The sequence below is a fragment of the Crassostrea angulata genome, chromosome 9, assembly GCF_025612915.1.
Source record: "Crassostrea angulata isolate pt1a10 chromosome 9, ASM2561291v2, whole genome shotgun sequence".
Classification (NCBI taxonomy): Eukaryota; Metazoa; Mollusca; class Bivalvia; order Ostreida; family Ostreidae; genus Magallana; species Magallana angulata.
In genome coordinates this window covers 1,722,905-1,736,503 of record NC_069119.1, presented here as the reverse complement: position 1 = coordinate 1,736,503, position 13,599 = coordinate 1,722,905, and the positions used below count along the sequence as shown (strand labels likewise).

Sequence of the window (13,599 nt, the reverse complement as noted above, 5' to 3'; positions counted from 1 at the left end):
CTGTTAAGGAAATATACATATACAGCCTACTCCGGATATATTGAAATTCAGGGGACCATGCGAATTATTTCAATATATCCGTATTTCAATATAAGCGAAATTGACTGATGTGAAGCCACCATTATTTGAAAGCTCAATCCGGATGTAAGCATAAAAAACCAAACCCGAACAAATTATTTGGTCTTTATTTATCTATTACAGTGATCAGATTACATGGATATTAGCCCTTGAAAGTTTGATTAAAATTATATCCGTAAGTTTTGTAAGTTTCATTTTGTTAAACCTCATCATAATCTCCGATCGCATTCTTTTACGTTTTAGAGAAAAATCACCAGTCTCAAACGCTTCAAATACTGCTGTACACTGCTTGTACATGTATATCATCGTAAGTGTACTCGTGATAATCTCAAAATCCTTAGCTATTTTGTATTCAGGCTTTGTCCTTTTATCAGTAGCCATAACTAGTTCGTATTTAGTGTCCGAAGATAAGGTTTTTTCTTTTTCGTGGAGTTTGCATATTACGTCTAGCCTCAATACATCCGTATGCGTAAAAACAAAAAATTCAACAGTGAATAAATTTTACTTTTTAAAAGAAGTATAAAAACACATGATGAGAACTTATCAATTCATACCTTTGTATATCAAACGGTCAGTCTGGCATAATTACTGTCACCAACCGTGACGACAGCCGCCAGGGAGAACTTCAATATAACCGTTATAAAAACAACTATATTATTATATCCCCTATGAGGACCGATCAGTGGCTTCAATATAAGCAATATTTTAAAATAGCCGATTTCATTATATCCGTTAAATCAATGCAAAGAAAATGAGAGGCAAAAACTGAGGATTTATTTCTATTTCAAAATAAGCAGAATTTCAAAATAAGCGATTTCAATATAAGTGGAGTACGCTGTATTCATGTCAATACTTTGTGGAATTTATGGATTCCTATCTGGATTAATTTAACTCGACACAACATTTTAAATATTTCAAATGATGTGTTGTTGTTGTTAAAATGACAAAAGATATGATACATTACCTAAAATATTGATTAAGACATTTTCAGAGATTTTCTTTCCACACATTTAATCTAACTACATGTATAGTGTAGAATATCATTTTAAAAAAATGATTTTTATTTATGAAACTTTGGTGAAAATCAGTGATTAGGTTTCTTTCTTTTACCTTTAAAGGGGAGCAGTTCTCCAGGCACCATGGGGAGGCTCATGAAGGAACGGTGTTCAATCCATACAAAGCGTTCCAACATTGGACACACTTACCTGACTTTAGAGAGGGCTTGTTACATATGCGGTGACTCCACCTCTTACACACTTCACACTCAACCCAAACAATCTTTCGAGACTTTCCAGGAGCATTGTAATCACCACATATGCAACAAGTGACTTCATCGTCAGACTCCTCAACGAAGCCCATGGATTCGTCAGAGTCAGAGTCATTTTCGTCATCACCAGAATCTGTGTCCATGTCACTGTCACTGTCTTCCGAGTCCGTCAAGTCTATGACCACAGGAGCAACCTCCTCATCCTGGACTCAGTCGAGTTTCCACAGTTTTTCTTCGACCTCTCTTATCACGTGACTCTCCACCTTACGCCTCTTCTCAACCCCATAAGTTGATCTAGCCTGAATAAAGAGTTCCTTCACTTTCTCTTTCTTAAATGTGGCATTGCTCCTGGCGACGAAACTTTTTAATTCAGCCCAGACCAACTCGATAGGATTAAGCTCACAATGATAGGGAGGTAGATGCAAAACAGTGTGACCTGACTGTGAAGCCAAATCGTCTATCACATATTTAGGACGAGGCTTATGCTGCTTCACCAATGTGACCAATTCAGCCTTGATCATTCGCGGATTGTAATGGATACCTTTACTATCAAGCCAAGACTGGATCTCAGCCTTCGGTGCCGAGGAAGTTGGACACCTAGACTCAGGATCCAGATGACTGTGATAGGAAGCATTATCCATCACGATGACTGAATTAGCCGGTAGGTTAGGGAGCAACTGCTCAGTGAACCACTTTGTGAAGTTTTCTGAGTTCATCTCGTCGTGATAATCCTGGTTGCCTGTTTTCGACTCGAAAATGAGGGCAGATCCTGGGATCATGCCCACAGCCGAAGAACCTGCATCCACAATTATCAGACGAGAGCCTTTCCCAGATGGGACAAAACGCCCATGACCTCCACGATGTGCCTCAAAGGCAGAGGTAGATGTCCTAGGACAGTCCACCCAATCTCCCCTCGCTACATGATTGGTGTTCAACCAAGTCTCATCCAAATACACAATAGGACGACCCTCCTCTCTAAACTTCCTAATGGACCTCAGGTAAGTATGTCGCATACTTACGATGTCATTCCTCTCCCCGATGTAACGTCGGTTGGAACCTGCTTTGTAGAATCTGAAGATAAAAACAGACAATTTTAATACATGTAGTTTAATACTATAGGTGCATTCCATATTTCACCTTACATCTAAAAGAAATTTGGTTGTCATTTCTAATTTTACTAGCTTTTTATTAGCTCACTTAGCTGAAAGCTCAAGGGAGTTTTTCTGATCACATTTTGTCTGTCCTCCCTCTGTCTGTCAGTCTGTTCATCTGTAAACTTTTCACAATTTCAACATCAACATCTTCTCCAGAACCACTGGACCAATTTTAACCAAACTTGGCACAAAGCACCCTTAGGCAAAGGGGATTCAAAGTTGAGAAAATTAAGGATCACGCCCTTTCTCAAAGGGAGATAATTGGGAATTATTGGAAAATTTGGAGAAATTTTCAAAAATCGTCTTCTCAAGAACCATTTGGCAAGGACGGCTGAAACTTATGTAAAAGCATTCTCAGGGTAGTATAGGTTCAAAGTTGTGAAAATCATGACCCCCATGGGTAGGGTTGGGCCACAATTGGGGGTTGAATTTTTACATAGGAATATTTAGTGTAAATCTTCAAACATCTTCTTCTCAGAACCTAATCAGCCAGGAAAGCTGAAACTTATGTGGAAGCATCTTCAGGTAGTGTAGGTTCAAAGTTGTGAACAATTCTTTGGCCTCACAAGGGGTTCAGAGTTTGATGTAGGTTTATATCCCATGTATAAACTATTGTCTAGGATCTTGTTGAGAACTCTGATCCTCAACATGTGATATGACTATCAAATCATCATCCTGTTAGAATAGTGAATTAATTATAAACATAAAAATATCTAACGGGAAAATGGATTGTTATTTAAACAGGATCTACATGTAATATATTACATTGTCCAGATATTTTGTATTATGACTCCATTAAGCTGATATTATCATGCTTATTGTTGCTCAGGTGAGTGAATAGGCCCATGAGCCTCTTGTTATTCTGGAAATTTATCCATATTATATATTATAACATACCTTCTTGACATGATGTCATGACAAAAAAGAACATTTTGCTCTTTATAAAGTTCAAGATAAATATTTGCAAGTGTACATGTAAATTATGCTAAGCTTTAACAGTCCCATGTTATGTTTTAGATCACCTGTGTCACTTGCAAATCTGCTTCTTTTATCACTAATGTAATTAAATCTTTTATTTTACAGAGAGCATGCGAATCTTCATCTTTGCATGATGACAAAGTGCTTACTTGAACCCAAGATCCTTCACAAGTCTCCCCAGTGGTGTCTTAGTGATCCTGACTCCCCTTTCTACTAGAACATCTGACAGTCGACGAAGGGAAACGTACTGGCCCTTCAACTGCATATCATGAATGGTCCTCTTCACATAGTCTTCATCGAAGTCATCAAGCTTTCTACTGGGACCGCGTTTCTTCTTTGGAGCTAGAACTTGCATGTCCTCCACCACCATTTCGACCGGATCAGGGTCTACTTTCCCCTTCAATGTTTTCTCAGATATTCCTAAATATGTAAAAATAGATTTCAGTAATCATGGTAGATATATATTTATTAGTACCGTGTACCAAAATACAGTTGATTTATATAGATGCAAAATAATTTGTAAAATTATAAGTACTTTACTTTAATGTTAGATATTTTCATTACAGAAATAAAGTTGTCTATTCGAAACAAAATCATTGTTACCTGTAGCAACTGATAATCTCTTCAGAGGATTTTGCAGGTATTTTACCCTTCCCTCCTGACTTTCTATTGAAAACTGTTCATAAACCTTTGTTAAAAGGTCTACAACCTGGAGAAGACATTTGTTATTAATTTATCTCATATATAACTGAAACATTTGCAAGACAAGTACATCTGATCAAGTTTAACTCATTAAACTGAAAATTCCGTTGACTTATGGAATAAATGAATGTCAATCAATACAACAATCTAATTTAAAATCAATATTTTAAGGTCACCGTAAATGTAGGGCTTATTCCAATACATTTCATCAATGACTATTTTAATATTTAATCATACAATTGCTGAAAATCAAAATATATGTAAATATAAGTAATAATAATATTGAGGAATCATTCTTTTGATAATATAGGGTGATCACAATACACTTTACAGTCAGACATGAACAAATTTATCATCTAAGCCCTTTAGGTATTTTATTTTTTAGGTCTGTCTTTTTCATTTTACTTAAGTGTATATGATATATTTATATTTATCACATGTTTAGCTCAATATATGGTGGATATTACTCATGTAATAAATTTTATGTTTTATTCCACTGTGTGTTCTTACACCACGTGACGTCATAAATAAACATTACGTAGCTTCAGGTGGATGATTGACATAGAATAAATTTTTTACAAAAACATTCATTTGAAAAGTGTAGGGATATGGATGTGGCGCAAACAAAGCTGTTTCATTTTTTCATAAATTGATATAAATATGTTAGAAAATGATATGCTTGTTTATCATTCTACAATGATTTTTTTTTTGTCATGCATAGATTTGCATCTTATATTAAATGTGTTGTGCAGCTCACAATTAAAATATTTACAGAAAAGATAACGGTTTAACAAAAGACGTGGTAAAACATGTGATAAAAAGAATCTCTCATGATTTGTAGGTATATGATTTTTATCCAACTCGTTGTAAGGCGAGGGGATAGAAAGCACAACTCGTTGGATAAAAATCATATACCATCGCAAATTATGAGAGATCCTATATATGATAAATTATTGAATTGTCATTTCATTCTACAGGCGACCATTAATGCAACTGAGCCTTTTGAATTTACTTTTTACATTCTATTAATATTAAATGCAGAGGTAAACAACATGTAGGAGTGTTTGTCCGTTCACAACTTAACATTGATAAAAAAATATGTTTGTAATCAAGTTCAGTTGTGAATAGCTCATATTGTTTTATCATCAGACATCAAAACAAATATATTAATTTTGTCCATTCACAACTTTACATATAAATAGTCCTCAAGTTGTGAATAGCTCATACTGTTTTATCAACATATTGATTTTGTCCATTCACAACTTTACATACATTAACATCTTATTGTTTAATAAATTATTAAGTTGTGAATAGCTCATATTGGTTTATTATCAAAAATCTAAGTACATGTTAAATAAATATACTTTGTCCATTCACAACTTCAGTACCCCCCCCCCCCCCAAAAAAAAAAATATACCGGTATATAAATTAAAAAACAAAACAAAAGTACAGACATCTTTTTATTATATATGAATTATTGCAAGTTGTGAATGGCTCATGATATTACCAGCTATATATAAAATTTGCAATTCCTGACTTCATTGTATTCTGTACATGTATACGGATACAATTAACCTGGGTCTGAAATGACATGGCACCCGTTTATTTATGGTTGAAAAGGTCACGGCCATTTCTTGTGACATCACATCAGTTTAAGCAGACAGCATAGAGAACTGTGCCCTTTTGTGGTGGAATTAAATCTTTGTGATGTTATTGCACATGTGACTCTTAAAGTAGTGATAATATATGATGTTTTGTGAAATATCTTCCAGACAATTTCGTCTGCTTTGATTACATTGTGTTTATTGGGATGTAAGGAATTTTAGTGACAAAGGTGCATTCAAAAGGTAAGTTTAGAGAAACATGAAGATACATTTATATGAATAAATAGTATAATTCTTGCCAGGCCTAAAGTATAAAAAAAAAATAAAACAGTCGGGTTCTATAGCCTATAGAGACAATGAAGTCATTGCAAACTTGTGCTGTATATGTATAATAATCAACGATATAAAATTCATAAGCAATTATACCTCCATGGACTTTACAGCCTTTGCACCTTTGGTTTTAGGCATCTTGTCTTCTTCAAGTTAGTGTTAATATAAATTGTACGAGACGAAACAGCAGACTATATCTACATACATGTATAAGTTATCCTCGGTACGGATGCGTTAAAAATTACGGCTATTACAGAGATATTCCGAAAGTAAGCGTTACAACGGCAACGTGCGTGACGGAGATATACGTCATCAACGTAACAATACGTAAAGCCACGAACAAATCTAAATAATAACTGGCCCCGGCCGAAGTGGCAGCCATTTTCTCCAATGTTAATTCCCCGTAAGGTTTTATTTTTGTATCGTATAGTTAAGACGTTTGACTTTGTGAAACGTCTTTATGGCAGATGTCTTGGGATTTTTTCCTTCTAGTGAAAAAATATGGTTTTAACCCTGGTGTTTTCATAAACATCGATTTATTTATACTCTGTCCCAAGATATTTTGGATTCACATTTTGCTTAATTGCTTGATATTTATAAATACCTCGGGATTCAAACGATGTTCATTCAAAAGTACGAAAAATTTCCAAGATTTCTCAGTCAAAACGCCCCTGTTAGCTTATCAGGTTTCAATACAATGCTAAAAAATGTGATGTCTACGGAGATTTTGCATTGCAGCAAGCCCGGATGATAACGTTGAAATATTGCGCGATGTATTCCGAGTGTATTCCGAATGGAGAAAAGATGTAAACATTCCCCATTATAAATCTCCGTAAGGAATCTGTTTTCGTTCCTGTGAATTTTTCCGAGTGAAAGATGATAATGTGTCAATGAAATTATCTTGGAAAATATCCCTTTCAACTATTTCAATTGCACTTCTTTCACAGGTAAGTGTATTTTTATTAAAAATCGTCCAAACGTGAATCCAAAATATCTTGGGACAGAGTATAGGGAAATGTGCGGCAAAAATAACTCGGGACAGACTATAACATGTATTATATTCATGCAGATTGTTTTTTTTTTTGTTAAGTAATATACGGTACAATCGGCAAACGTTACACAATACGGTTTATTTTGTCATCATTTTCAACGTAAAAATTCCTGTTACTAATTAAAAATCTTCCAGTGATATTTCAAAACTGCTGCCACTTCTGCCACACTTACTAGGTTCAGAGATGTGAAACAAAATTTCATTTGTCTTTAACCATAACTTATCATGATTGACTAACCATTTGTATAATGGTCGCGTTCCTGGTAATGTTTTCTTTTATGGTTGCAAAAAGGTAATGGGAAGTTCGTCATCTTCTTCGACAATTTCAAGAATCTCTCCGACAAACCCGTCTATATCGTAGCAGGCAGCAACGTAATTGTCAACTTTCAATTCAAGCGTCAAAGACCAATTTGTCAATTCACTCTCATCAAGATAATTGTCTGCTGTTGCCAAAACATTTCCTCTGTCTATTTGTTCATGCTCAGTTTCATTTGCAGTTTCATTCTCAACTGAATCACTAACCATATTTCTTAGAATTGTTTTTTTAACAAACAAGCTTCTGATGTATTGTGTTACTTTGCGTCAAGGCAGTCGGAACAGTAACACGAAGTTGTTGATGTTGCTATCATACCTTTCTCCATTCTAATCACACAATGGATTTGCATTGTTTCTTTCATTGGCTGCAGGTTTTGGTTAATTTCTGTTTCGCGCTTAGTAGTGCAATCTTCTGACTTTACAAAAACATATTCAGCAATGGTGTGATATTGCTGTACTTTATCAAAATAATCACACGCATCTTAAACAGTTGTTTTCCCCTGCTTAATGGTAAGATCAGCTGTTCGCTTGGAGGTTTCGCCAATGCTGTCGCACGAACCTTTGCCATGTCCTGATTCGAAGAAGTTTCAGACGTCATTTACTCCAAACACATGTTCGTGGTCCGAAACGATGTAAAAGAAACTGAGAACTGGGGCTGTAAGTCTAGTAATGGACAGTTTTCAAAAAACGGGACTTTCTTTGGCATCAGCTAATCTAGAATTGCGAACACTGTTCCAAAATTGTGAGCTAAATCATCCGACACGAAAACATAATTATCGTGTGTCAGTGTTCCAACCTCTGCTCTGTAGAAAGTAACTACTGGGTGGAGAGTAACTGCAGACAAATTTCAGTATGTACTGTGTACTTCTTCTGCAGAGTAAATTTTTAGCAAAATCCATCTGGACGATGGCGTGTCCTTGAATTAAGTTCTTCTTTAGATTGTGCAGAGCTTTTTATTGAAGTTTCACCCTTGCAACGTGTTCTTGGAATTCACCAATTTGAATCTGTATGGCAGTTATAAAATCTTCTTTCGTTATCTCTTTTTCTATGATCTTTGTTCTCTTTTCCCGTTTAGCATTTTAACTCTCTTCCACTGTTCATACTTGACCATTTCAACGTTTATATCGGAACCAATTTTATTAAAGTTGATGATATTTTCCTTTAATAGTCTGGCAAACTCGTCAGGGCTTGACGGGATTTTAGCTCCCACATATTTCATGTTCTTTGAAGCCAGGGTCATGTTATGATGTTTTTGGCATAAACATGTATTTCGGAAAATGAATTTTGTCAAGCAAATATAATTGGGCCTTAAACGACAAACTGTGGCTAGTGATATTTTTTCAGATGTTTCTGATGCAAACTTGTTTTTGCGTGTGTCTATTTTCAGCTTTCTTCCTGTCGTTTTTACCTAGCATCATACGACTATTGTCGTCCCTTTTTAGGAATTTAATAGCTATCTTATGCGGGGTTTCTCTTGCTTGTACTTTTTTCTGAATATTTGGTAAAGTGTTGATTTCCTTCGAACAAAACATTTGTTTTGTGATGCAACCACCAGCACATTTTCTCATTCTGTTCTTCTTCAACCACTTTCCCGAGAAAGATTCTGTTTGATTCTATTTTCTTTCCATGCACCTTTCAGTTTATCTGTTAAAATATTTGCTCAAAGCAGCTTCCGCTGAATATTTCTTGGCGTCAAATCCTCTTCCCTGATCTATGTAGTGGTTCCTTTCCTCGGTGTCAGGACTTGCTTTCCAGTCGCCAAGTTGACTAATTCTTTTTTAGAGTTTTAGCATTTTTGGTTTGAGTCAAAAGGCGCTGATATCGTTTAGATATTGTCTTAACTCTGCGATTCAGGTTTCTGTTTTCCTCATTAAGCTTTTCAATTGTCCTTCTACATTTTGCTGTACCTCGAATTATCCTACGTCTGGTGCGATTTTGTTAATCAATTTCAGGGAGTTTAACAATCATAGAACTGACTGAAATTACAGTTGTTGAGGCGCATTACAGTTAAGGCGGCCATTAAAAGTATCGGCAAATTTTGGTGATTAAAAACACGTATACTTTTTTCCACTGGCATGTCCTTTTTTAAAATCAATAACATTCACCCAAATGCAACATATTTCTAATATATATATATATATATATATATATATATATATATATATATATATATATATATATATATATATATAACAGTACAATATTTATTGTTCATAGTGGTCACGTGTTATGGCAGTAGCATGGTACAAGCAGATGTATTTGTGGTTTTTTAAAAAATTCAATATTGCAAGGGCATAATCATGTCAAAATTCATAACTGAATTATAAAATAACTTGATGTTATATCGTAGATTTTAAAAAACGTTGCTAACTTTTTAAGATAACATTATTTGTTACTAGAAACCGTAATTTATAATGCATATGTTGATTAATTTTGAAGGTCAGAGGGTTAAATTAATTAAAAAATAATTAATTTGTAAGATTTTACAAGGATCGTAGAAGTTTTTAAGTTATATAGCATATTTCAAATTTACATGTTAAAGTTTGTCAGGATCAGGTGAGTGTATGCCCTTGCAATTTAATGATTTATTTAGGTACTCAGCTTTAACCCTTTCAACGCCGATAGCCAGTAACGTGTTTAACGTCATTCTTGTCATAAAGTGACGTCAACGTTAAGTAATGCGGTAAAACGGGACGTCGAATTGCACCCTAAAAAGTCGCACCTGCTTATTTCATAACATTTGCACACCAATACTGTATTTATTACTCTACCAAAAGTAAACTTTAAAAAAATTCAATATTTCATCATACCTATTTTTATGTCTATTATATATAAGTAAACAATTTTATCCGGTAGTTAACTTACATTTTTTCAACGTAAGCAGAGAAGTAAGTTAAAGTCGACATATGAGAATAACGTATATAACGTCTGTATTTCGTTTAAATCTTCCAAATCTTTTTGTATTCAAAATGCAATAAAAATCAATCGTATAATAGATGCAATATTTTACAAATTATTAGAACATTTAGAGAGCAATAGCTAAAGATACTTGTTTTCAACAATTTTTTTTTCTCTCTCTCTCTCTCCTTTTCATTTTCCCTTTTGCACAGTCCCATTATTTCTCTATTTTGGTCATTTATTTGAAATGAATGCGGGTGTGGTAAAGCCTAAAGCAGCAGTCGACACACAGCCCCACTTCACAGTCTTGACACCACCACTGGATGCGTGTTTTTCTGAAACGGTCATTTCCAGCACACACCACGCACTTCTTCCTTTTCCCTTCTGGAATGACGGACGGAAAATGCCTCTCGATGAGCCTCGCTAAGGTTCTGTGTTGTACAGGCACCAGTCTCATCTGTATGTTTCTGCTACCCTGTCTGTATCCCCCTATCAATTCCTAGCAGAGTTGCTGATGGAATTTTAAATGGTTCATTTTTTGTTGAACCAGGAAAGTGTCGCGGTAGCAAATGAATGTGTTAACTGAAAAACAATTCTGAAATGTTTATGGTGGTATGGGACACCTCTATATCGTGACATACTTCCTGTCGAAATAAACAATAAAATCAAGTAATTTTTTTTTCTCAAAATTATTAGCTAACAGTGTAACACAATGGGTCAGAGCTCTTACTATGAATCTGTACAAGTCATGAATTCGAATCTTGATGAGGTTTCTACAATTTACCTTCAAATTTCTTAATCTTAAATAAGTTAACCTATATGTTTGCGATTCTTAGTGTACCATCAACACTAAAACAGTTTAATTTATATATATATATATATGACAAATGTTCAATGAAATTTTACACGTATTTGTAACATCGCTTCTGAATTTATCCATGCACATGTGCAATTCTGGAAACAAAAACTAAAGAGCCTCCCGTGATTTAGCGTGAATGTTATGCGCAAGCGCAATATTGTAAAATCCGAAAAATTCATCTGATTTCCGGAATTTTTAAAGGGATTTTCGTTGATTATTAAACAGCCAAGCTTGATTAAGAAAAAAATATAAAAAAAATTGGTAATCTTCAAGTGCTAATAATGTTTAAAAAATATATAACAAATGACTTCTCGGTATGAGGGTTCAAACTGTAGAATTAATTTGTCCCCGAGATCGACTCCTCCCATTGTGTGGTAGTATTTTTCAAGAACTGCTGATATAGAGATGTCTCGTCCTTTGCCATTTGTTGTCTGAGCAAATCCGTTGCAAATAATATTTTTCATTAGAATTATAGATATTGCAGAGAAAGGGGGAGGGGGGGCGTTTTAACCGTCAAACGACGCCGTGGTGAATCAAATCTAAATACGTACCGTGGGGAACCGGTTGTAGTTACTAATGAAACAACTCTTTTGTCTGCCCAAAGAATTGCCATGACTCCACCTCGTGTTTTCACGCGAATCTCTCCCTTCTGAATTGGTGTGGTTTTGAAACTGGAAGGCATCCCCTTTCGAGTGTTGATGACCGTGCCGGTACTGTGAGACCGCTTATCCAGAAGGTCGTAGACGAGAGCAGGGCTTGTGAAAAAGCTCTCATAAGTGACGTGGTGATCCTTGTAAAAGTGAGGTTCCATCGGATCCATCACGGCCTGATAACCCTAAGGAAATTCCTTATTACCATTAGCAGGATGCTTTTCATATCATTTCTGGGATTTAAATTAGCTACAAATACTTTTGCATTTTATTGAAATAAGATATAACCAAAATGTTTAACAAAAGCGCGCATTAAAGGACAAGATACTTGTCCATAGGGACTATGGCGTTCATTCCTTCTTCCTTTGTAAACATTGATGTGATGCATGTACCCGGTGATAGAGTCTGACAACATCCAGAGCTTTATACCCCATCGGTGGGCTTTCTTGTTGGAAATATACTGCTTTAACTGATACCTGTCTTTAAAGCCAACCATGCGTTCGTCTACACAGACATCTTGATTTAAACTTGAAAGAACATAATAATCAAATCAGGAAATATTAACATAAAAGTAACCAAGGCTTTACTAGTATTGACTATAAATATTAATTTTTGACAATTTTCCAAAACATAAGACATTGTTTTTTTATTACTTTGTAATTCATTGCACGTGTACGAAGTACATGTGTTTGCAGTGTAGTATTCAAAAAGGTTTTTTCATCAATTTAAATGATGATAAAATAATTATAAAAGCAGCAACATTTTGCTCTGGGAAGTATTTTTAAGCGAGTGCTCTGAGAGTTTTCTTGGGAGGGGGGGGGGGGGGGGTGCTTGTTTTTTAATGAGTTGGAATAAACAACATTACTCTGGGTTTAAGCATTTGATAAAAAAGAGAATACTTTTTCTCGTTTTCACATAGTTTTAATTTCCAAAGGTCTTGTCTTTATTGAAGTTTAAAGTATGTGTGTTGTATTTGACTAAACCCATGCCTGCATGATACGCGAAATACATATAATATTACAATTTTGTAACGCTAAAACTAATGAAGAATTGAAAAAAAAAAATATTATATTCTGAATGATCGGATTAGCACGTTATAAGCATCTATTAGGTAACACAGCTATTGTGCCTAATTATATTACTGACAGACCACAGGAGAAACAGAGCGGGGGCAAAAATAAGGTGGTGCTTATATTGTATAAATTCATTTTTGCAACAATTAAATGACAATCGGAAAGTTAACTTGCATTTGCGCTTAAATCTGTATGCACACATTTTGTTATATTTAAACATTTTTCTTTATTTATAACATTCAGTTAAAACAATTCTCAGAGTGTATATCTAATCTATATGAAATAGATGCAATGAAAATAGTCTGGAATAATAGACGGACTTAAAAAAAATAATGACATGCCATGAATAATTTCTTCAAAATATTCTAACTTGAATAATTAGATTGATCAAATATGGATAAACCCTGTTATTTCATGCAGTTAAGCATTTTGTTTGGGGCAAGAGCTATAACTCTAGTAATGTTAATTCAAGGGCAGTAAATCCACACTTCCTGGTATGGAGCGTGCGCGTTAAGCTCTTCCTTTTATATTCAACTGTTTCCTGAGTCAGTCAAAAAAAATCAACAAGAGAAATATATCAAGTCTTATCGTTATAATCGGCGAGTTTTATTACTTTATACCGTCATATTATTACAATATC

The 13,599-nt window shown here is 34.7% G+C and overlaps 1 protein-coding gene across 1 annotated transcript; it reads right to left on the bottom strand.

The window, feature by feature from the left end:
- Window positions 1-1,200: 1,200 nt before the first annotated feature.
- LOC128163207 (uncharacterized) lies at window positions 1,201-12,056 on the bottom strand. The gene is made up of 5 exons (XM_052826753.1): window positions 11,788-12,056; window positions 10,676-10,808; window positions 4,081-4,186; window positions 3,627-3,897; window positions 1,201-2,416 (listed from the first exon to the last, which is right to left on the bottom strand). The coding sequence occupies exons 1-5, from the start codon at window positions 12,054-12,056 to the stop codon at window positions 1,555-1,557; spliced, it is 1,641 nt and encodes a 546-aa protein (XP_052682713.1). The 3' UTR covers window positions 1,201-1,554.
- Between the last annotated feature and the right edge of the window lie 1,543 nt (window positions 12,057-13,599).

Excerpts from the sequence above, each read along its gene's own strand:
- LOC128163207 (XM_052826753.1), bottom strand. The coding sequence starts at position 12,056 with ATGGATCCGATGGAACCTCACTTTTACAAGGATCACCACGTCACTTAT. Across the intron at positions 10,809-11,787 it reads ACTACAACCGGTTCCCCACG|AACCTTAGCGAGGCTCATCG; the intron begins GTACGTATTTAG and ends TGTACAACACAG. Across the intron at positions 3,898-4,080 it reads GAGATTATCAGTTGCTACAG|GAATATCTGAGAAAACATTG; the intron begins GTAACAATGATT and ends TTACATATTTAG.